Below are 24,251 nucleotides of genomic sequence, written 5' to 3'. Positions count from 1 at the left end.
CACGCTCTAGACGGGGCTGCACCAACAGCAGGAGACCAGCAACTAAAATGCCATTAATGGGAAGTATGGTGGGCCTCCAAAGTGACTAATAAACTTAATGTAAGGACTAAGTTCCTGCAGCCAGACAACGAGCAACAGCAGCTGTTGCCACCAAAGAACCCATAAAAACATGTGAAGGATGTAATAACCTGCTCAAAGTGGAGAAAAGCCCTGGGAGACATTTTCAGCAAACCAAGTGTCACACGCTCTGTCCCTACCCCGATGATAACTACAGCAACACAGCACAAGGGAGATGGCACCCCACCAGCTGGGACAGCTTCCGAGGGTCAGCCAGGCCCCCCGCAGGTCGTGGTGGACTCAAGGTGCCTCTTGAGAAGTAAGGGGATGAGGGTTATGATGATGGGAGCCAAACGAAGGGCAGCTGAGGCCCAAGAAGACCGTTGTGCAGAACAACTCCCCTCTCCCAGCTGTTTTGATGCCCTTCACGTTTGCCTTGATCTGCTGGAGGATTCTGGTTTACAGAATGCATTTTCTATGCAACTTTTGGAACATGTGGAGTGCGGTGGACTGCAAAGGAGGAGGCAATGTCACCTCTGGGGACAGCAAACTCCTAGGTTATTAGGATCAGTCTCACTCCTTTTTTTCACCTTCCTCTCCCTCACACCAGCTGAGCTTGCCTTCATTCTGAGGCCAGAGCAGGAGTCTGTGCACCTGCCTTACCTGTAGGACAGTGCAATATGTATAATATGCAAAAAAAACACAGACACTCTCACCTAATTTGAAATTCTCAGAGCATAAGTAGTAACCAGTCAACTGGACATAATACTAAGACAGGGAAATGCTAGAGTCATGCGGATTATTAATGAAAACAGTTACAAACTGTTTTTTCCCAAACACACATACACCACCTGCTAATTACCCTCAGACAAAAAGATGAGGGGAAGGAGCAGCACATCCCAGAACCATTTCTACATGATGGTACGTGTGTGTCTGTCCTGCCCCACGTCTGATTTGGGACTATTCAAACCAGCAAAGACACCAACTCCACCCAGGTAAGGAGGTCCTTGGCAGCTGGGGAGCACAAACCGCTGCTGGCTCAAGCCCTGCATATCAGAAACAAAAATGCACTTGGTTTATTTGCCAAATAACCAAAAACGTCTAATCTCACAGTGCCCAAGCCACTTGTGTCCCTCTCTTCCCAGGATCCAGGTACGGGGGTGGCAGAACTGCCCACCCAACATGGCTGGAGGAATAGCTTTCACCCTACACATCCAACACGGTTATTTTCGTGGCGAGAGGATCTAGATAATATTCAGAAATCAGAGCAGTTTTCTCACTTAAAAAAAAAAAAAAAAGAGTAAAGAAACTCTGAGAGATGCACGATGAAACAGCACAGGTCTATTGTGGACACAAAACACCTTAGTGGCAGCTTAGTGGAGAGCTCTCTCATCCAGAAGCCTGTGCAATATCCCAAAAGGCAGCAGTCGGAGAACAGCAGGTATTTGGTTTCCATTTCGCAAACAGACAAATGACCTCTCTCTCACAAAGCACAAACATGTTCCACAACCCAGGGGGAAGATGTTTCTCAAGCCTTCTACATCCATTCACCGGAAAAATTATTCCACCTTCTTCCCACAAAAAACTCAGCATTTTGAGCTTTAGTTTAAAAATGTAATACTTAAAGAAATATGGGTACATATGTAGAAAAACTATCTAGTGGCTATGCACAAAACTTCATTTATATATTCTTACTAATTAGCATATTAAAACATTATAGGCTTCCAATAAAATACTTCATTCTTTAAACAGACATAAACACAAGAAATATTTAGGTCTTGAGTGAATCTTGGCCAAACTATTCCAGTTATTAACTGATGTAAGTAAACGCACACTAAACAGAATTTAAACCAGTTGACATTTCTGTTAAAAGACAAGTTCTTTGTAAGTTTTGATTATACCTGAAGACACCAGATAACGTCATTGTCTATTTCCAAAATAGTTCCATAAAACGCAAAGATTTCAAAATCAGAGGAGTTTTAAAGCAGGAATCAAAATGTAGGTAAGGAAATCTATGAAAATTTCTTGTTTGGTGTCACAGTAATTACAGAGTGAAGCTCAGGCAGACTGCCCGGAGAGATGTGACCAAGACACCCAGGCTATGATGCCAGTGACAAATGGTTAACTGATAAGAAGAAATGGAGGGGGCGACAGGCTGAAGAACAGGTCAATATCACGCTGTCATGAAGCCATTTGAGAAACGTAATTAATCTATTACTCACCTGGCATCATCATTCATTGTACAGTGGTCAATAGGTGCCATGAAGCTCACCAGCTTGCTATGGACGTGGTACCTGAGCAGCGCAGGAAATAAGCAGGCAGCACATTAGTAACTATTAATGAAAAGGAAATGTTGCTGCTTGAACAGAAACACCCCGGCCACTGAAATGCAAAGCACTGGCTTTCCTGATGGCTGGTATCTAATGAGTCACTAGTTGTAGCTGGCAATTCCCCCCCCTCTTCCCTCCTCCTCCTTTCTTAGAACATGGACAGAAGAGTAATCAGATGATACAATGAACTGAATAGCAAGCAAATCCTTTTTTTTATCACAGCTACAAAGAGGACATACAGCAGCCATTAATTGTGCGTGAGTAACTAATCAGACTCCCAGACAGACACCCCTGAAAAGTCAGAGACAGAGAAACAAGAACTCGTTTTCAGCCTTCTGTTCAGCTGGTGTCTTAATCACCTTCTGCAACTTGTGCCCAGAGAGCCCACTGCAGGCAGCAGAACCGTCAGACCTCCCCAAGCATCCATCTGCTACCACTTTTTCCTTGCTCTATGGTACCCAGGGCCCCAAAGGCTATCAAAATCCTATTCTGCTAGCCATACCCAGGGCTGGAAAGTCTCACCCTGAATAACTTACAAATGGAGCACCTAAAAACATGCAAAGGAGGAGGCAGGAAAAAGACCTGTGCAAAGAGGAGATGGAGCGTGTCCAAGGCGATGCAGAGCAGCATCTGGCTCAGCTTCTGAGCCACCAAAATATTTCTGGGAGCTGTTTCCCTCTTTCCATACTGGGCTAGGAACTCACAGCAGCTTTTCATGACTTACACTCAAGGACCTGACATACACAATTTAACTGATTAACGAAAAACTCCGAATGAAAAGGTGGCTTTAAAGCCTGGTGTCCAAGTGCAGGGGATTCCAAACCGCTGGTTTTGGTGTACACCACCACGCTGCCTACCCGAGTCTGAAATGTTTTATCCCAGCTGCTGCTATTTTTAGAGCTTGACAAATAGCAGGCAAAAGGATTCACAAGCATTTGCCCAGGATCACCTTTCCACTCTGTCACCTCTGCTCTCCCTTTTGTTTGCTTATGCGGGAACGTTCCCTGGAGGGGATTTTTAGCTCACAAGACTGTTTCAGAACAGGCTCTTCAGGCACAGCACACACACAAGGGCTGCTCTGCACCATCAAGGCTTTGTCACTCCTCATGGAAGCAACTGTCCTGGTCCAAGGCTGTGAGGATGGAGTCAGGGAGCAGAATGGCTGCACAGGGCTCGTCCTGCAGCAAACATGGGGTCAACACACTGGACTATGAAATGTCTCACTTCTGAGACACTAATAACTGATGGATTCACACACATCAAAGCTTATCCAGGGACAGTCTGCATCCCCTGCCAAGGGGACTGAGCAATTCTGATAAATTCTCTGACAAGAGTTGTTTGTCCAGAACTAATTACTAGCACATTTTTTTTTTAAATCAGGACTTCAAAAATCCCAGTCTGGCAGGATATAAAAATACTTAATTTCATTGACAGGCACCCCATGTTGCAGCAGTGCAGGACCAGAAATCACCAACGTGAAAAATAGATGGGCAAACATCTCCCTCAAGAAAAGGCATGTCCCAGCAAGGGACAGCAGAGTTTGAGGCACGAGGTATTTTAAACTCAACTGTGGAGTTTTTGGATGAGCTCACTTCCCTCCCAGTGCCCCAATTTCCCAGGCTATGAAGGGGACAGGCACTTATGTCACATAGAAGATCAACTGCTTGAGCTGAAGATCCTCAGACCCCATGATAAACTACCACATTTCACCCAAACATGCCGTAATATCGAAGGTTTGCTAACGGATTGCTAAAAAGGAAGAATTATGGAGACAGATGAAACTCAGTGTTTGATACTTTTGCTCTCCAGGATCTCAAAGTCCTTCAGGAAAACAAGTCTAAGCACTGCTGCCCCAACTTTAGAGAAGGAAAAAGAACAGAGGATAAGTGATAAGCTTGAGGTGACACTGAGTCCCTCAGGGGAAGAACCAACTATTCAAAAACACCCATTTGGGCTCTACTGGACTATTCTGAAAAGATGCTGGAGTTTAACTGCATGTTAATCCTAAACACAGACTTTTTTCTTTTATTGATATTTTCCCTACAGGGTCAGTGCAACTTTTATTTAAAGAAGGGGAAAAAAAAGGCACCTAAGATCTAAGAGGCAATTGAGTGGGCGAGATAGCTGATCTCTCAGGAATGCTGAAGCCACAGATTGCACACAATGAGAGACTTCCCCATTATTCCTGGAGGTTTACGAGTCTGACTCAGTTGTGTGATGTTGTCAGTAGTTTTGACTGAATCATGAATATATCCAATTATGTGTGATGCTGACAGAAAAGAATATTGATAGTCAATAATTATAGGCTTTTCAGGCCAACAAAGTAGCTCTTCCCTCTTTTAATAAATTATCTTATGACATCTATCTTAAAAATTGCTATGCCAGGCCTGACCCAGACTGACTCCACTGACTTTCTATCAGATGCCATCTAAACTCAGGATTTATAGTTTACTCACAAAAGGATGGTTAATGTTGCGGATTTTTCAGGAAGCGGTGCGGCTTTTCAGCGTGTCTCCCTGCCACAAACACCTCCTCCACTACAAATCATGCAGCCACGCTAAACTCAGGGAGACTAAGAGATCTGCTCTGCAAAGTGGGGGGAAAAAATCAACCCTATTCCTCTCCTATCTGCTCCCCTTTCCACCCTGCTGTGTGGGAGATTCTTCCTCTGGAAACACAACAGGAGAGATTAAGCCAAATTAGCGATCCAGGAGTCAGGATGTGAAATGCTCCAGAGCTAAAGAAAGCTGCAGTGGGACTTGGGAAAATAGAGATTAAACACCAAATTACGATGGACGACTCGTTAGTAGGAAATGGAGATCTACCTCACAGAGGCATTTCTGCACGTCTTCCCCTCGAGATGCTACCCACGTTTTAGTCAGCTAAATTTATATTGCACAAGAGGTGTCTACTGGCTTTCACTAGAAATTAGGGCCCCAAATTGCTCAGGGACACTCGAACACCTCTCTCCTGTGGTTCCTGAGACCAATGAACACTCTTGCCAAGACTGACCTGGGCAAAGCTCACAGGCTGCATCCAACCAAGCCCTTATTCCAGGCTCAAAGAACATTAAGACTCCCCAGTGGATGCCCCAGAGCAAGACACCCTGCCCTAAAAGGCTGGAATAACCCTACCAATGCACCCCAGAGCCAACCCAGCCCAGCCAGACTGAATTTGGCAAAACCAGAACTTCTTTGCATGCAAAAGCTGTCACCCACCGGATTCTCCTTCCTTTACTGGCTTTTCTGTCCACTTTCTTCTTTATTTTGCTTCGTAACTTCTGGATGGCCAGCCATTGCCTGAGGAATGCAAAACAACCGTTACACAACTTTTAGGGCCACTAGAAAAATGAGTTTTAGGTACCCTGGGGTCTGAGGCCCTTCCCAGCCCTTCTACCCATTGCATTGACCCACGTGAAGGAGATCAGAACCTCAGGAATCTTTAGAATTAAAAATAAAATCTTTACAAAATATAAACGCTAAAAAACTGTAAAGAACGTCTTTATATTTATATATAAATATATATATGTATGTGTCTTTATATATATATGTGTGTATATATATATGTCTTTATATTTATATATAAGCCCATAAGAGAACAGGTAGTCTGCCACATCCTAAACTGATTCTTCAAGTCAGACAGGTTAGGCCAACTTCTTGAAGAGGATGACCACGGTGTAGTAGATGCTCTGAATTTACTTCCTCCCTGTTTTGCAAACTATATTGAAAATTATAAGCAAGCATTTATCCCCACCATCTCTGACTTAAAGCTGGCAAATCTAGCGAAAAGTCCTATATAACACTCCAACTATTACTACACAAAACTACTAAAGAAAGAAAAGCAATAAACACTTTCAGGAAGTGCTGTCTGATCCCTGCCTGTGTTTAGAAGGAGAGCTCAACTCCTCCAACAGAACTTCAACAAGTCAAAGAAGTTTTCAGCAGAGGAAAACTTCTACCAGTTATAAATATTTTTTCTTTCACGAAAATGAGCGTCATCTTACCTGATTTATACAATGAAAACTCGGCATCAGGGAAAAAAATCTAGCAAAATCCAATTACTGCAATCTTAATATAATCTTAATTACTGTAATCTATTTTATTGTAAAGTCAGATAAATGTACAATGTAATCACCACTTAAATGTAATTTTGTCTATATCATCTTAAATTATAGTGAATAGCTTTCCATAATATTCCAGACATACACAAAATAAATTTGACACATTGCACTAAAATTTGGGTAATATTTTACAAGCATAAAAGTTTTTTCACCATCACAAAATTTCCTAATGCATTTTCTCCCCCTCCCGTACTCACACCCCCATTTTCAGCCTTCCTCTGCTTTTACACTTTCCTAAATTATAGCCCATGGCTATTTAAATGCACACTGTTCATTAAGTGGTATTTGGAAGATTCTTTATTTTCTAACCATGGAATTAAACAGAGAAATAAAAGCTTCCCTGCATGGAATTACACTTTACTTCTGCATGCAGAAAACTTTCCTTAGTATTGTTTTAATTGTATACTATCTTTTCTTGCAGCAGGGAGAGAGCACAGAGGAATTGCTGTAACCGATCTCATGACAGAAGGTTTGCTCCTCTCATACAATGAGAAATCAGAGCTCAGAATGAGAAAAGGCCAAATTTCAGCTGCAGACAAACACTTTCTCTAGTTTCCTCTCGCAAGGGTCAGTTAAAACACCCCTCTACAGATTCCCTTTGTGCTGCATGAACCACTAAGAAATATTGAGTCTGGAACAAGCCTTCTACAACCAGAAAGTATCTTCTAAGGAGTGTGTACATAACAGAGAATGGATTTCTTGACTAATGTAATATCATTTCAATAATTTGTTATACAATTTCTAACACCCAGATGCTTTTTCCAGGGTTATTCAAAATTTTGCCCTCTACAATGAGCTTTTTGCATTTCTGGAGTGAAGCTAGTGGTGTTACAGACAACTTCCCACTTACCTGCCCATCGCTACCTGGTCGTTGGGGTCCAATGAAGTGGTTTTACGTTCTATAAGTTCTCGAAGGAGCTAGAAGAAAGAAAACAATCCCATTAAAAAGACACGTTAATGCAAACAGGCTCATGGGTTTCTCAGAAGACTTAAGGAATTAGCTGCCAATTTCCCAAGGGAACTTGTGTGCCTCATTACTTGAAACTTCCAAGAAAGCCCCAAGCCAAGAACCAAGGCTTTTTAACATTTCCTCTGTGCAAAAGAGTTTTCCAAGGGATAAACTCCAAGGCTTCAAGTGGGGGAGGCAGGGGGGCACTGAAGCCCTTCACCAGAGAAGCCGAGTGTTGCTGGGCAGTAACGCTCACTCTCAGGAACAGCACAGCAAAATAACTTTTATAGCTAGAGCAGGAATGCTCAGGCAGCTCAGGCTTTTTTACTTCTTTTCATGTCCTGAGGGTTGGGTTTTGTCCTTTTTGTTTCCTGCAGCCAAAGAATATTGTGAACAGCCTTTTTTGGATACTCGACCGGTGCTGTATGTTTATCACCACTCACTGTAAACTGTACGTGCTGTGCCTTGGGTATTAGCCAACATATGAACACAAAGAACAGAAACAAACCCTACAAAACTGAGGGGCACGTGCTGCTTTCTAGATGCTGACATTTTACTGACTAGTGAAGTTACTGCCACAGCTCAGAAGGGACCTGAAACAGAGCCACCTGGAAACCCGGGAGTCCAGGCCATTCCACAGAGATGCTGGAGATAAAAGGATGAAAGATGCTTTTCCTCCACCCTACCCCTTGGCTGAAGTGGGAGAACTGGACTGCAATGGTCCCTCAAGGTACAGTAAGAAAGCAGGGCTTGGGGAGCAGCCACGGCCCTGGGTGTCATCTTCACCCGGTCCAAGACAGCACGCAGAGACAGGTAAGAGGACAAGAAAGAGGCTCCACATCCTCCCAGAACAGCTCAAGCAAGAGGACATCATTTCTGAGCACAACTCAGCTCTGGAAACCACTGTGCCCAGCACAGCCTGCCCTCGGACACCTGCCCTGGCACCATCACTGCCCCGGGCACCATGCTATGGGAGAAATATGCTGACCTCCCCAGTTTCTGATCCCTTAAGGATACTACTGAAGTAAGGGAGGGAAAAGGCGTGCACCCCAAAAAGAAAAATGGCATAAAGGTAGATGGCTATCATTTTATCACCCTTTTTATTTTCAAATAAGAGACACTCAAGTAACAGAGATAATATTTATACCTGTCCACATCTTTCCTCTCCTTCAAGGCATACATCACATCGCACATAACAGAGTGATTCAAGCATAATTAAAAACCTGCCAGGACTTTTTTTTTTCCTATTTGCTTATTTTTGGAGATTATTGCTGCAGCAATTACTGTTAAAAATTCCAAGAAATGAGGCCACTGGTTTATTATCACTGGCAAACAGCAAGCTACTTCTCTGCCCCCTTTATCTGATTGATTCCCAACATCTTTCTGGCACACAATCTATCAGTTTATCTCTCCCACTTCATCACAGTCACTTCTGGCAGCTAAATACAAGATCCAAATCCAGTGTTACACAGACATACGACACAGTAAACCTATGAAACACCGCCACTCTGTAAACAGCTGCCCTTAAGGCTAAGCAGAAATGGGATCTTGGTTCCTAGTCAATATTCTGTCAAAAGCAAGGTGGGAGGGAGGGTTTTAACAGCAGCAAGAAACGGTGCAGCAAGGTTTTAGTGGTTTCTTCCTGTACCAGCAATAAGGTGTGTTTACTGTCTCCTCTTATTGTGCTTCCTCGGCACGACGCGCGGAAAAAACTGCTGAGTGGTAACGGCAGAGGCTGAGGGACCAGAAGACAGTGATGCAGAGATGTCCTTAAGAGAACTAAGGAGAAAGACATTTTCAGCAGGACTTTCTCTTCCTGATGGCCCACCAAACCTACACACCAAGGTCTTACACCGATGTCACAGAATCATCATGGTTGGAAAGGACCTCTGAGATCACCAAGTCCAACCACACACACAAAAAAACCTCCTACAGGATCACCGAGTCCAACCACACACACAAAAAATCCTCCTACAGTCTTGGCCACCAGAGCGTGCCCTGAAGTGCCACATCCATACCTTTCTTAAATACCTCCAGGGGTGGTGACTCAACCACCTCCCTGGGCAGGCTGTTCCAGTGCCTGACTGCTGCCTCGCCAACCAAGTGTCCAGGAGACGTATTTTTGGGGGCTGGTTCCTAAAACTGTACTGGGAAGCAGGCGGGATCTTTGGACAGGATCCCTCTCCTTTTGGCAAAGGCAGCTGTGATGGCTGTGAAGGGCAAGGAGTAGTCCAACTCCCCATCACTTAGCAGGGATCCCAATATTTTTTGGGGGGGGGCACATCCTCTTAGTGCACAGAGGATCCTCTCACCAGAAGGAGCCAGGAAAAGCTTTGTGCAGCCACAGGAGATGGAACCCTGCCCACAGTCGTCCCCTCGGGCCACCAGCCGACGGGGCCATTGGTTGAGGAGAGCCAGTTTTGTTGACCTTGACAGTGAAATGTTCCTTCAATGCAGCATCAACTGCAGGACTGGGGACACTCCTGGGGAGAGGAGAGGGAGGCAGAGACAGGGGAGAAGTAAAAAAAGAGCAGGGACAAGAGGGAAATTAGGAAATAAGAAATAAAAGCTGCGAAGCATCTTATTACATCTAAATAGTGTACGTCTTGAAGCGAAAGTTATAAATCATGCTAACAATGGTTACTAAAATAAAAGTGGATGTAGCCAGAGGCTACCACTGAAAAAGTCAGTCTAGACCTGCCTCGCTGCCTTTGGTCTTTAAGGATTTGATTAGTTTTTCCGCTTTCTAGTTCAGAGTCTTGCATTCAGCCCATGCTCCAGAGCCAGCCAGGGCTCAGGATACAGAATGAATGATAAATTCATTTACTGAATAAAGCAACACTGTTTTCACAGCGCAAGACTTAAAACACTTCCGAAGCTGTAATATTTCATTAAGCTTGGCGATTCTGGTTAAAATTTATTAGTCAAAACAGAAAACTCTCATCAGACCCCATATATTCCATTAAGAGTGATATATGGTGTCTCCCAATGTCTAATTATTAACTAGGAAGTGTAAGTAAATCACTATCAGCATTAAGCCCTGATGTGTGAAGACAGAGTTTGAGTCAGGCAATTTTAGCATCAAAAGGCTTTGATTTGAAACATATCCTTTTTTTGCTTTCCCTCCTTCACCTCTTCACATCTTCCCTGAACTTCAAAAAAACCCCAGCTCAGTCTCCCACAGAAGCAAAAACACAACCTGCGACCAAGTGCAACCACCTCCAGCAGCATGAAGCTCCACCACCAACTCTAGGCTGCTCCTACCAAAAGCTGGAAGCAGGAGGACAAACTATCTGCAAAGTGGACAACGGGCAATACTGAGCAGGAGAAAGTTGCGAACATCATAGAATCACAGAATTGTCCAATTCAGGTCATTGAGTCCAACCATCAACCTAACACTGACAAAAACCATCACTAAACCACGTCCCTCAGCACACCTGCCTGGCTTTTCAATGCCTCCAGGGATGGTGACTCCACCACTTCCCTGGCCAACCTCTTCCAATGCTTAAAAACCCTTTCAGTGTAAAAATTTTTCCTAATATCCAGTTTTATTTGTCTTTGGGACACGAGTGCTGCTCTGTGTGTGCATTTCTGAACTCAACAAAGCTTCGCTTTTAAACCCAACTCCCTACTCAAACCCAGGGATTACCCACCACCCTGGTAAAGAAAAGCAGGCAGAGGTCGTGCGGTTTGCCAAGCCCAAAAGCCATGTTCATGAAGAGCCAGGAGCAGAGAGGAACCAAACCTCCCGTGTCCTGAGCACACCAGAGAGCTTAAAATCTCCAACCCCTAACAAAGAGGGAGGCAGGATTCCCACAGAACACCTCTGAAGGCAAGAGCTTTGGAAGTGCTTGGTGTTCACCCACCTCTGCCAACACAAAAGCCACTGTTAAAATTTACACTGGAGTCGATGATGTGTGTTTTCCAAAGGATTCACCTTAAAAGGACTCCGTCTCCACGCTAGTTAAAAGAGATGCACACAAAGTACATCGTAGAAAATTAAAGGGATTTAGAAATGCCATCAGGGTGTTGTTCAAGGGCAACAGAGATTCATTTCTCATTTTAGAGGTCAATTTTCATTTTCGAGGTTAGGTCTCATTTTCATGCACTATCTATCAGTGTTTCTAATACTCCAGTTGCTGACCTTTCTGATTTGCAGACCCCTAAGAATTTCCAGTTGAGACAAAGAGCTAAGTACAGCTGAGATCAGCCTCGTGACACGAGGCTCACTTCTCTTAGCCCTCACGGACCAGAAATACAACTGAAACAAAAGAAACACTTTTTCCCCCAACGTTATTAACATCTTCAGAAAAGCCAGGAAGGGCCCAGGTCACTTCTCCTACGGTGCATCAAAGCCACCTACTCTGTCCTGGAGGTGGCACTTTGAATTTGGGAGTCAGGGATGGGAAGAGGTGAGGGAGGCTCAGCCCTGCTGCTCTGCGAGGAAATCAGAACAGTCCCTTTGGGCTCCCAGCCCCAACAAGGGGCTGACCATGTTCTTTTTAAAACAACTGCACAAAACAATAGAAAAGCAGCACCTCGTACTGCTTCTGCCCTCGTAGTCATTTGCTGAAAGCAAGAGAGAGATTTGCTGATCCATCCCTTCTGAAACAGAAGAATGTGAGAAATCCAGATTTACCAGCAGCTGCTTGCCCCTACTACAACACTCCATCACTCCTTGGCTAAAAAAAAAATACTCTGTTTATTAGTGAGGAACTCTAAAATATTTGCAAATCGCTTATGTGGACTTTTCTGCTAAATGTGTATTAGTTACTGGAGACAGTAAACAAACAACTATTGTGGTGGGAAGATCTCCTAATGGCCCTCCACTGTCTTTTAACTCGGAATCCTTTCAAAAGCTCAGGCAAATTCCCTTCATCCTGCCTCAGAGCCCAATGTGACATGGCAACCTCAACGTGTTAGTGTTAAGTTACCTTTTACCAGTTTACAAAGCAGTTATTTTTTCACAAAATCACTGTAGGAAACAAAGAGAGAAGCCAAGTGCAACTCCTCAAGTCCAAGCAAAGAAGTAAGATGACAATTGCTTTTCCAACCACTTTTCCTCTTTCCTGGTGAAAATGCAAAGTCACTGCACTATGAAGAGAAGTTGACAAAGCTGCATTTTATCCATGTATCAAAGTTTCAATTTCAATTAGAAAGTTTCAATACTTTCTAATTTAGGTTTTTTTCTCCTTTAGTCTTTGGAAAGACACAGTAAATCACATGGATTTTTCCTTCTTTTTTATATTTACGCATCGTACAATTATTTAAACCAGCATAAATTATGACAAAGTTGCTTCTAGTCCAGCATACATTTTACACCGCATTTTGCCGGGATGTAGAAATAAGCAGTTTCTTCTCCTCCTTCAAGTTTCCCCCCCCAGGCAGCCACACACCACCATTTGGATTTCTAGCAACACCAGAGAAAATTCAGAGCGCAGCTCAAGTATTATTTTTAAATGCCCTTGAAACACTTTTTAAAAATTTAATTGCCTGCAATCTATTTATAATGTGAAAACCTGAACTGCAAGATGGAATCACTGGACAGTCTCTTCCTAAAAAACATTTTATTAAAATTCAGTTTTGTATAAAATAGGCACTGACTTGCGTATTTTCTAATAACCCATTAAGAGAAGTTTCAAATCAAGCTTTAAAACGTGTTATTAACCATCTACCCAGCCATTTGAAAGATACATGCCTGTGATAAGAGTATTGTATTGCCATTAACCTGTGGGATGGTTCGAGACATCTCTTATTCACACAAAACTCTAAATGCATCTCATTAAAGCCACAAGATCAGCTGTCCATATTAATCACTCACCAGTTTAATTAAGGTAAACCAGCTTGTCAGAAAGCCAGTCTTCTCTCTATTCTTCACCATTATCGACTTTTAATAGTTCACTGGATTAGTAATCACTTGTTTATGGCATTATCAGATACCTGGGAGAGAAAACCCCAGTATGTGCCCAAGAACTGCTTTAGGCCAACTCTTGGACTTGGGGAGAAATCTACTCCATCAGATGAAGTTTTCTAAAAAGCCACACAATGTGATTTAGACACAACTACAACCCAGAAGAGAAACAAACTGAGCTACAAGTATCTGGACAAGAGATTCAGACTTTGAAGTTGATTTTGTGGTTACTGGGATGGACACAGGCATGTTGGGCACTAAGGGAGGGAAAAGGAAGGGAGGGAGATCTCTCGCTGACTTGCGAAAACCACAGCTTTCACGTGGAGCAGGTAAAGAGTGGGGAGGCACACACAGAGCCACTCCACCAGGGACAACAATAAAGGAAGTCACAAGTCCTACAATTAGTCAATGTTTACTACAGGAACAACTATGGGGTCTGGAGCACAAGTCTGATGAGGAGTGGCTGAGGGAGCCTGGAGAAAAGGAGGCTGAGGGGAGACCTTCTCGCTCTCTCCAGGGGGGGTCCGTATCTTCTCCCAAGGAACAGGCCACAGGACGAGAAGAAACGGCCTCAGGTTGCACAAGGGGAGGTTTAGATTGGATATTAGGAACAATTTTTACACTGAAGGGATTATCAAGCATTGCAACAGGCTGCCCAAGGCAATGGTGGAGTCACCAGCCCTGGAGGGATTTAAAAGCCAGGCAGACATGGTGCTGAGGGACACGGGTCAGTGGTGGCTTTGTCAGCGTTGGGTTGATGGTTGGATTCAATGATCTGAAAGGTCCCTTCCAATCTAGACAATTCTATGATTCTATAACTCCTAAGTAATTAGGGTATAGATAAAGAAGGGAGCAAACCTCGTCCTCACTATTCAAGCATCCTCACCTTGGGAACACATCCCAGCAGGTACCAGTTCATTTACAGCTGTGGGATGTTGGTCCTCTCCCACCTACCACAGTCCTACCCAGCAAACTGCTGCCATCCCTGTCCCAACACTTCAGCCCTTGGGTGAACGTTCCCCCTCCACTTTGGCTCTACCCAGCTCCTGAGGCTGTTGTGAGCAGGGACAATACTGACAATTGTTATAAGCAGCGGTGACACACACCACAACCCCAAAGCAGGGGGAGGAGGGAGCAGGAGAACGGAGGAAAAAAGGGATTATGTATATTCCTAATTCTCCTTAGGCATACCTGCTGCCATCAGTGATGAACATTTGTTCTGGGAAGAGCTGCTACCAGTGGAACGCTTAGCATATGAACACTAACCTAATTCCTGTTGGAAATAAACCAATTTCCACTCTCTCCTTTACTAGAGGAGTATTTCAGCCTAATAATAAAATCTCCACTGTAGCATGTCAGACCAGCAGCTCTCTGGTAGCAGGCTGGAATTTTAAGTCTTAATGCTCCAATATCAGCTGTAATGAATTCTACATAAATATGACTTCTAAAAATAAAAAGCCCTTTTCTTCCCTTAAAACCATGTATGAAAGAGAGTTTAAAAGACACGGAAATGGGGTCTGGCCTCTCACTGCTGTCAGTAATGGGGATACTTCTGAAACAGTTTAACTACTCATACCCAGTGCAACCCAAATAAAAATATTTCACTTGCATTATTCAGCTCAGCTTTACATTACCATTCAACATGGGCCACCACAGTAAAAATTATAACTGCTTATAAAACTAGTGAAGAATATGAGAAAAGGCGAAGCGGGATGAACAGACAGAACAGAGTAAAATCCTGAATCGTCAAAAAATTCCACCAACCCCACATGGTGAAGTCCATTAAATGCCAAGACCTGGACAAGAAAATTGTTTTTCCACAGGAAAAACAGATTAATTAAAGAGTTTTGTATTATAATCTATAACAAAGCAGTACAGATACTTATTCTGCTATCATCAACTTGTGCACATTCATCAGATCTCGTTCATTTTTACTTGCTTAATTTCACGCTGAAATATACAGGAAGTTGGCTTCCAACGTCTGTCTTCATCTGAATTTTTCCCTTTAATAAATCACAAGCAGTCATCAAAATAAACTAATTATTATAAACTGTTATTTAGAAAAATGGAAGTGATACTAAAAAAAAAGTCTGGATCTAAATTTAAATACAAAGGAAAAAGTGCCCATTGGGAGGTACACATACACTTTGCCATAAGTATTATGCAGAGAGGTCAGGGTTTCTGGGCGACCTGAGCTCCGACACCCAGAGGTGCTGCTGCTGATGATTATTACTTCCTGAGGAGTGGTTCCCTTTCTCCATTTTATTTATCTCTGTACATCCACCCACGCACACAAAAACACCACAGAGTTACGACCAGTCTGAAAGAAACCCCGTGGGGTGTATTGTTGGTGCTCTATTGTAACGCCCGCTCTGAATGCAACGTTCAGCCCCGGCTTACCGCCCCGACAAAGGAAGGGAAGCACTTTATGAAACCAATTTAATTGGGAGGTGAGAGAGAACACACAGCCATTTTCTTTAGCCTTATCGCTGAATTGGCTCGGGCTCCAATCTCTGCCAAATCCCACTCGAGAGCAGACATTACCCAGGTCAGCGGAAGAGGTGCCGCGCGGCAGCCGGCGTCCCCACAATTAACCGGCGCACAACGAAGCAGTAATCTTTACAGATCATCTCTCCCAAGAAGCAGATTGGGGACAGGAGGAGAGGAGAAAGGTGGGAAGGAGAGAGAGGGAGGGAAGGATGAAAAAAAAAAAAAAAAAAAAAGGCAAGCAAGAAAGGAAAATGAATGTGTAGCTGCCTGGCGGCTCAGCAGATGTCTGTGCGTGATGTACGAGGCTGGGATAAGCTGTCGGAGCCGGCTGCCAAGGAGTGGTAAGTGATTAAAGCCTCCACCAGGCGAAGCACCATATTTAGAGTCCGTGGGGTTTGGGAAGTTGCACCCATTCCTTGCTGTGCTGCCAGATGTTGCCAGCTGGGGCTGCTCCCGGCGGCCGGGGGCGGGAGGCGGCAGTTGGCGCAGCCAGGGATGCAATCTGGACCGCTGCCGGAGGTGCCGTGCATTCAACCCCTGTCACCCATCCTTCACCTCCACCCAAGGCTGAAACAACTCCAATTTGCTGCCACTTTCCCTCTTGGGAAATGGCCAAGATACAGTTGTGCCTGGCAGACCCATTTGTTTTACTCAGGTGATTCTCTTCCCTCAATGACCTCTATTAGTTTAAGTTTTAATTTAGATTAACCCCAGCACCCCAATTAACCAGTGAGGGGAAAAGCTAAGCTGTGACTAGTCATATTTCTGAAATCACGATTTATCGAAGTTAAAGTTATTAGAAGGAAGGACGGGCCATTCATCTATTGCTATTTTTCTTTTAAAAATTTAACATTTCACGGCCAATGAGCACTTCCTCTGCACAGGTCCAGGGATTGTCAACCACAGCTATTTTGCCTCGACCACTTCATTATTTTGCTGTAGTGACTTCATTTGTTCTGCGTGCTTAGGGTTCACCTGGTCCCTAAACCTGGGCTTTGGGTCCACTTGGACCACAAATTCCCCCTCAGCACTACCCCACTGCGTCACAGATTTGGTCTCTTTAACCAGCACCACCAAGGAGATGGGCACCCTCCAAATTCCATTTTCGAGCCTCCACAGATGAACCTGGCGCATTTGCCTGCCCAAGAGATGCTGCTCAAGCCACAGCAATACAGCAGAGATGCTCTTACAACAAATACACACCCTGGAGAGGACCTAACTCGGCATACACTCCTGGCTCTGAGGCAGGATGCCTTTAGTAGGTCCCTCACAAACATTAAATATTCAAATTGTCCTAATTCTGCACTAGGTGAGGTCTACTGCAAAGCTTCTCATGGGCACCTAGAGCAGGAGGGTTGGAAGTGTGTGGAAAACCTTCTTGGAGAGGAAAAATATAAGGCAGTATATAAGTTCTGTGTATTTCCTATCCGTAAAACATAGGTAAGAATTAGCAATTTAATACATCTTTTTATTCATCTTTAGTCCTGGCCCTGTGCATGAAATCCCAAATTTTGAAAGTATTCAAATGCTTCTGGTTAAATCAGTCACCAGACCACAGACACATGGCAACAGCTCTGTTCCACTGCCCTAATGCTTTACCAGCCACTCTAATAACTATTCAGATCAGAAACCTCTGCTTTTCTAATGATCTAATGATATTGTTTAGTCCTGAAGCTAAAGCTCTCTGTGGATCATCAAAATAAAACTAGTTTTTTGTGCATTGGGGACGGACTTAACAGTGAATCATTCTCCTCAATACATGGCAATTTCAGTATTTCATAAAACTGGCACTACCATTTATTAAATAAATTACAAACACAAGGTTTCCCTAAGCTGCAGCCTCCACGCATTGGTTGCAGATTCCTTGTTTCTAAGAATTTTGCAAGTAAAAGGAATAACTGGCCTAAATCCAAGCTGGCACAACTCCAGGAAAAGTGCTAGAGAAGCCCTGCAGCTTTTTCATTCAGGAGGTAGATGAGATGATTTAGGTTGAGATGAGAGTAACTCGGGTGCTTTTGAAGATCTACTAGAATCGTTTTTCATAATGGGACTCTACCCAGAGAGAAAAGTCACCTCTAGAGAATTCAGTGATTCTTCTCTTGTGTAGCAAAGTTCCCCAGTGAGAACAACAGGCACAGACCTTGTCCCCAAGCCCCGACTCACTCGAGTAGAGCAGTGCCACTAATGGCAGCAAGTTGACATCCACAAAGCAAGTCCGAGCTCCCACAGCCCTGTCTCCAGAGTTGACAGCAAAGTTCTCTGAGGCAGCTACAGAGATTCTGGGTGTTAAAAGAGAGAACTGAGTTTCACTGGGCAGAGAAATTTAGAGCATGGACCCGACCGCGTTAGCTCTGGAAGTATAAAAACCCAACTGGAGCCGTAATTCCAACACAGATTTACCATCACCTACCTGGTGATAAAAGTCATCATCATCGAATATCTCCTCATCTATGTCCTTCAGGTGCCTGTTGGAATCTGCCTGCGGGAGGACCTCCTGGAAGCAGAAAGGAAATATTGACAGCTCATACGTGTGTGTTTCTGTCCCTAACTCTGACCACATCACGTGCAGCCCCTTCTACACACACTCAAAGATATGAGGGAACAGAGAAAAGCTCCCAACACAACAAGCTTTTAAAGACTAGGAATACATTTAAAAGCAAGGCAGAAACGCTGCCAATGCCAAAATAGATTTATGATACCTTTACTGGGAAATAAATAGGATTGTGCACAGTCTTTCTGGCAAAATACTACAGATATTTTTAATGTAATGGCAAAAATATATCTTGCAAGTGCAGTAATTCTACATGATCTCTCAGAATTGAGTATTTATTCATTCTTAAATACTAAATTAATAACAGACTTACTACTAACATATTCTGTAGGTTATATGCAGTATGATTTTAGAAGTGACTTTCTGGGTTAAAGATTCTAAACTCCAGAGTAAAACCAAAGTTTTGTAGCTGCCACCTCAAAAAGCAGATTTAATGAGCATCAGGAGGGGCACAATCACAGACCAAACCCTGTTTTCCCCCATCAAGATCTGGCACAGGAGAGAGTGCAAACACCATAAAACTAGAATTGAAAGGTCTGCATCTTCTTCTTAGCCATTCCATTCCAGGAATCAACACTCAGATACCTCCTTCATAAATCTCTTACAAACAAGAACGTTGCCTGCTAAAGGCTCGAGATAATTGTTTTGCTGAGAGTTTCGCTGCTTCTACAGGATGAGTTACATAAACAAAATATTCTTACCGAATTTTCGGGCAAAGATTCAGGGGCCGGATGAGGTTCCTGTTCCTGCTTCCCCAGCACCGTATACACTGATCGCTTGGTCTGTGTCCGCCGTAGTAATCTCTCTTTGTCCATCAGAATATGATCAATCTGAGTCAAGATTGAACGCTCAAAGGCACCGAAACCCTGCAACAACATTAACTAGTGTCAGATAATGCAGAAAGCTTTTCCTCAAGGCAGCAATGTTCCTCTATCTTTCCATGTCAGTGGATAAGCAGACAGCATTCCAAGAGGAGGGGGTCTGGGTTTCTTTGCAGTGATTTTTGCTAGGAATTTTTATTTATTTCACCCTCTCTCTCCCTTCCCAACCTGAGGCAACCTGACGCCCGGTTTAATAAAATGCCTTTGCTGTCCTGGTTCAGATGAACTTCTCAATGATTAATACTAACTCACAGATGTTAGGAAACCCTGGATCTTTGGCTGAAATTATTACCCATTGTATTAAAGAGTACACTTCACGGAGGAGGAGAGCCACAAAGCCCCTAGTTGTGTTATAAAACACAGCAGCTTGTTGATCACCAATAGTGGCATCTTCATACAGCTTTCTTGCTGCTGCAGACTGGCTTTGATGAGGTCTCTGGTTGGGAGAATAACAGTATTACCCAAGAGTTTTTCACCAAACTGGGGAAATCATTTGCCTCCAAAAAATTTTTTCCTGCCCATTTGCTCCAAACAAAAGAGAACAGCTTTATGCCTTTCTTGTCCTAACTCGGAACATCCATGATACAAAATTGTCAAATCAACTTGTTGTGCAAATCTCTGCTAAAAAATAACCACCAAAGCAAGCACATGGAAACGAAGACTTGCCTTTCCCATTTTGCCAGACGCCAGCTTTGTCTTCTCATGCCACTTCTGCAGGACGTTGTTCCGGTAGGTCCTGAAGTCCGCGTATCGCTTGGCGATGAACTCCGGGTAGTCCTCCATCTGTAGCTTTCGTTTGGGGAGGCTCCTCCTCTTCTCCTGAGCCTTATCCACTTGCTCTTCATCACTACTGCTAGGGATTTCTTCGTCACTAGAACAAAAATATGCAGATTAAATACCCTACACCTCTCTAAGGCAATGTGTGAATTCTTAATGGCCCCTCCACTATTTTTTGCAGGGGTTATTATTCCCCACTCGTGCTTTTTCCACACCATGGTGATGTTTATGGCAAAAGACCCATGGTTTAGCCCCTCCTCTGTTATCAGAAAGATTAAAAAACAGACTTCACAGTCTGGCAGAAGGAACTCAAAGGGTCATTTGTCCAGAGTGTCTGTCACCCGGGTACAGCAGCAGCTGAGAGAACAGCAGGGAGTGAGTACGGTCAGGAAAGCTGTGCACTGCCCTGTTTGTTGAAGAATTGGAGACCAAAGGGTTCAGAAAGGTCTTATTTTGTATTTACCTCTCAGCTTTTGATTGTTTTCCATCTACCAGATGCCTCGTGCCTGGGTATTGATAAAGCAGCTCATCCTGAAGTTCCACTAATACTTTCAGCAATGCCTCCAGGGCTTTACAACCTGCAGAACAAGAGACAAAAGTGACAATTTCCCCCTGATCTTTGCTTCTGGTGGAGACACAGCTTTGTGGTGCTTAGTTTCTCATCTTGAATCTGAATTTCTGCCACAGCTGCTGCGTGTCCCACTAACAGTTTTTCTCTAATCAGTTAGAGATGTGGGTTTATCTTCAAACTGATTTATAGCTGTTGATGTCAAACATCAGCACGCTGGGAAGGAAGGTTTCTTTCCCCAAAAGGGAGGAAAGGAGGCAGGACTGGCTCCTAAACATCTGCCTGGCTGCACATGGGGAGTACTGATCTAGGGTTTCACCAACAAACATTCAGGCAGAGCCCAAAGGATTAACATACTGAAGAAGCAAATAGTGTGTGCACAAGTGTCTGATGACACACACATGACAACAACCTTTTTTGCTGACTAACTCACTTCCCTCCCCTGTTAAATTCTGCAGCAGGGCCCAGCGTCAGTTTGATAATACAAAGCAACACATAGGTAAATGTATATACGTACACCCCATCTAAACTTGACCTCTGACTTTTCTTCCTTGTACATAGTGTGTATGTTATAGGGAGCAGATGGAGGGAGGGCAAGAAGAAAAACCAGCTCCTGCAGGGCTGTGACTACTGCTGGGTTCTGTGCCGCTGTGCTCACCACGCAGGAGGTAACAGAAATTAGATTGTAAGTAAAATTAAATGTAGCGAGATCTGATCTATTGGGGGGAAACTTAAACAATGCCCTGGCAAGTTTAATGAGAGGATGCTGATCAGAAAAGCAGAACTTCAGGCCCAGAGATCCATAGAAAAGAGATAACGTGAAGAAAAGATTGGAGTAGAGAGGCGGACAAAATGCTCAATGCATGGTCTGGAGGTTTGTTTTAGGGGGATGAGCAGTTGCCTTCCAGGGTATTTGCAGATGCAAATCCTGTAGATCTGATGCCCTGTATCCAAAGACTTCCATAGCTGACTAAAAACAATCACTGTTCTAATGATCTTATGTTCTCCAAGGACGCACAGTCGCAGCTGACTGCAGAAGGGTTAACAGCACACCGCTGCAGCATCTGGTCTTTCAAAATACTTCTTTTGTGGCAACCAACAAGCCTCCCCGCAGAACACTCCGATATAAAACAAGTGTTTGTCTAGGCCTACACAAACTCTCCCTTTGTACATTACTACACATCCATCACAGGGTCAGCTCTTACAGGTAAAACACTTAGTACGCTTCTATCAAAAAAAAAAACCTAAACTGAACTTTACACAGATTAATTTATATTTAGCTGACACGGGTGTATTGCCTTCTACTTTTACAAAGAGGCACCACCGAAAGGGGAAATGCTTGGAGGAACGCAACACACCACTTCAGGATCTGTTTTCTTGCAGGATATGTTCAAGTAGGCTTGGCTTCCCTCCCCATGCACCCACAAGCATCCTTGAGGGCAGCAGGAACCCCGAGAATGTGGATTTGTCTGGAGGGCAGGAGGAGCACTGCCGTGGTGGGAAGTTCTCCAGAGCTTCCCCTGGTACCTCCTCTGCCAGTTCCTCCACTAATGTAAAGTCAGTGGGGCTGTCTTCCCTAAATCCCAAACCCATTTCTTTTTTTGAGTTACCATAACAGAAAGGAGAGCAGTTTTCACTACTTGTTTCTTAGCTATTTTTCTTTTTTTTTTTTTTAAATGGAGGACACAGAGATCATGGGTAGAGCAAACAGCAAATCTTCATCAGCCAGATAGAGACAGTGTGAGCAGAAATCAGCCCAGACATTCAGAGGTCTCAATCTCCCTCACGTTACCACTGTGATATTGCTCAGTTGTCACCATCTTCAGATAAATTACGGCCTGACCTCAGTAACAGGAATGTCAAGGAGAAGATGCTTTAAGATTTCTGTTGCGGATCAGCTGTTGGACTTACCCTCCCCCGGCCCACGGTTCATTATAGACACATTCTGACAACTCTTCTATATAAACCTATTAACGGATTAGATTTGCTGTACTTGTAAAACAGTCGTGTGTTAGCATCAAAACAATTCCGAGAGACAAACAGACAAAAGCCCTTAAAAACGCATTTGTTGTGTGTGTCTGCAGCTAAAGCATCACTTGCAAAAGGAAAAAGTGCCTCCACCCTAGCCCGAGCACACAGCTTAGAGCAGCAAAATCCTTCCCACTGCCTGCAACACAGCGAAATGTCCCCAGAGCTTCCCAAACTGTTTATTTTCTACCCGCTGCCTACCCTCCAGCAGCCGTGCTAATGCACCCCAGGCGGCTTTGATCCTGTCAATTATAACTGGAGTAGCACTCCAGCTCTTCTGGGGTATATCAGGGCCACGGCGAGCAGGCAAGGAATAAAGACAGGCTCCAGCTCCCCCAGGCTATGAGATATGGACCCCAACAGAAGTGGGGATGGGGAGCAATTTTATTTGGAGTGAAGGGGATGGAGAGGGCAGGGAAGACAATGACCGTGCGTCTAACCAGGTGGGAGGGCTAATTATTCCAGACAGTGGTTTCATCATGAGCCTCTTACAGCTGGGTAATTTCCGTGCTTTCAGTTCTTGTGTATTTAATAGCATTATTGGATGGCATTCTCATTGTTACTGGTGGGTGCTTAAGTGTGCTGTAAACTCAACTTCAGAAGGCAAGAGTCACCCTCCCCTGCCCTCCTCCCATCCAGCCCTGCCCTATCCATTTCACGTTTAATTCCAGAAGGGACTGTTTTCTTCCCAATCTCCTTTTCCTCTTCATCTTCTCATCCCTCTAATGCCTTCGTCTGCCTTTACACTGTTTGCTGTGGGGAAAAAACTGACTCCACTTGTGAATGAAAGCAGCATAAACCAAAACTGTTTCATAGATGCAAACTATGTCATTTTGAAGGAAAGCTGGATGCTGACCCTCCTGCTCTCCTATCCCCCACAGAACGTTTTTTCGGGTGGTTTTTTAATGTTGCTCTGTGTCTGAAACAGACAATTAAACAAAAAAAAAGAGTCACTAACATGGAGCTTTGAAGCATGCCAGTACCACAAGGCAACCAACTAGCAGCTTTCACATGTGATAACCATCAGGTCCTGCTCTGTTCACAGACCAAAGCAATACCTCTAAGGGCAGAGGCAATGCCAGCCCCTGGGCCTCCCATGGCCACCAGCTGCATGAGGTCCTAGGAGGTCCTTGATGATTTTTGGTTCCTAAAGCTTTTGGGTCTGTGCCTCTCCCACCCCTTCTCTCCTGCTCCCTGCTGGGAGCTTTGCTGCATCTCTCTTACAATCTGCACTGCAACATACTGGGATAAATATTCTAACTTATAGCAACATCAGTGTCACAACTGAAACCTTAAACACCGGGCCATACACAATTAGTGAGAAAAACCTCAAAACTATTTCCTGTTCCAGGAGTTACTTCTGCACGTCCAACCTGTGTTATTTGAGGACAGGTGGCTCAGCCGTGCCTTAAAAACAAAAAGAAGCTGGATCCCCTTATGGCATTTCAGTATGAGCAACTGAAATTCCCCCAAACAACAACTCATACTCTGTGTGTAGGAGAGGCCAAGTAACCCCAGGGCAAGAGGCAATCCCTCCTTCCATCAAACCTTTTCAAACCTGCCCTTTGGGAAAGAAAAAAAGATGCTGA

General features: G+C 44.0%; 1 protein-coding gene across 1 annotated transcript in view; it reads right to left on the bottom strand.

Moving 5' to 3' along the window:
* AATF (apoptosis antagonizing transcription factor) overlaps positions 1 to 24,251 on the bottom strand; it is a 58,174-nt gene that overhangs the window by 16,857 nt on the left and 17,066 nt on the right. Inside the window, exons 6-12 of the mRNA XM_014953345.1 lie at positions 20,530 to 20,644; positions 19,956 to 20,160; positions 19,110 to 19,274; positions 18,268 to 18,351; positions 7,358 to 7,425; positions 5,606 to 5,686; positions 2,280 to 2,351 (exon numbers count right to left, since the gene is read on the bottom strand). Coding sequence (XP_014808831.1) covers positions 2,280 to 2,351; positions 5,606 to 5,686; positions 7,358 to 7,425; positions 18,268 to 18,351; positions 19,110 to 19,274; positions 19,956 to 20,160; positions 20,530 to 20,644 — 790 coding nt within the window. The remainder of the gene's footprint in view (positions 1 to 2,279; positions 2,352 to 5,605; positions 5,687 to 7,357; positions 7,426 to 18,267; positions 18,352 to 19,109; positions 19,275 to 19,955; positions 20,161 to 20,529; positions 20,645 to 24,251) is intronic.

Source organism: Calidris pugnax, unplaced genomic scaffold (assembly GCF_001431845.1).
Source record: "Calidris pugnax isolate Ruff unplaced genomic scaffold, ASM143184v1 scaffold45, whole genome shotgun sequence".
Lineage (NCBI taxonomy): Eukaryota > Metazoa > Chordata > Aves > Charadriiformes > Scolopacidae > Calidris > Calidris pugnax.
This window is presented reverse-complemented; position numbering and strand designations above follow the sequence as displayed.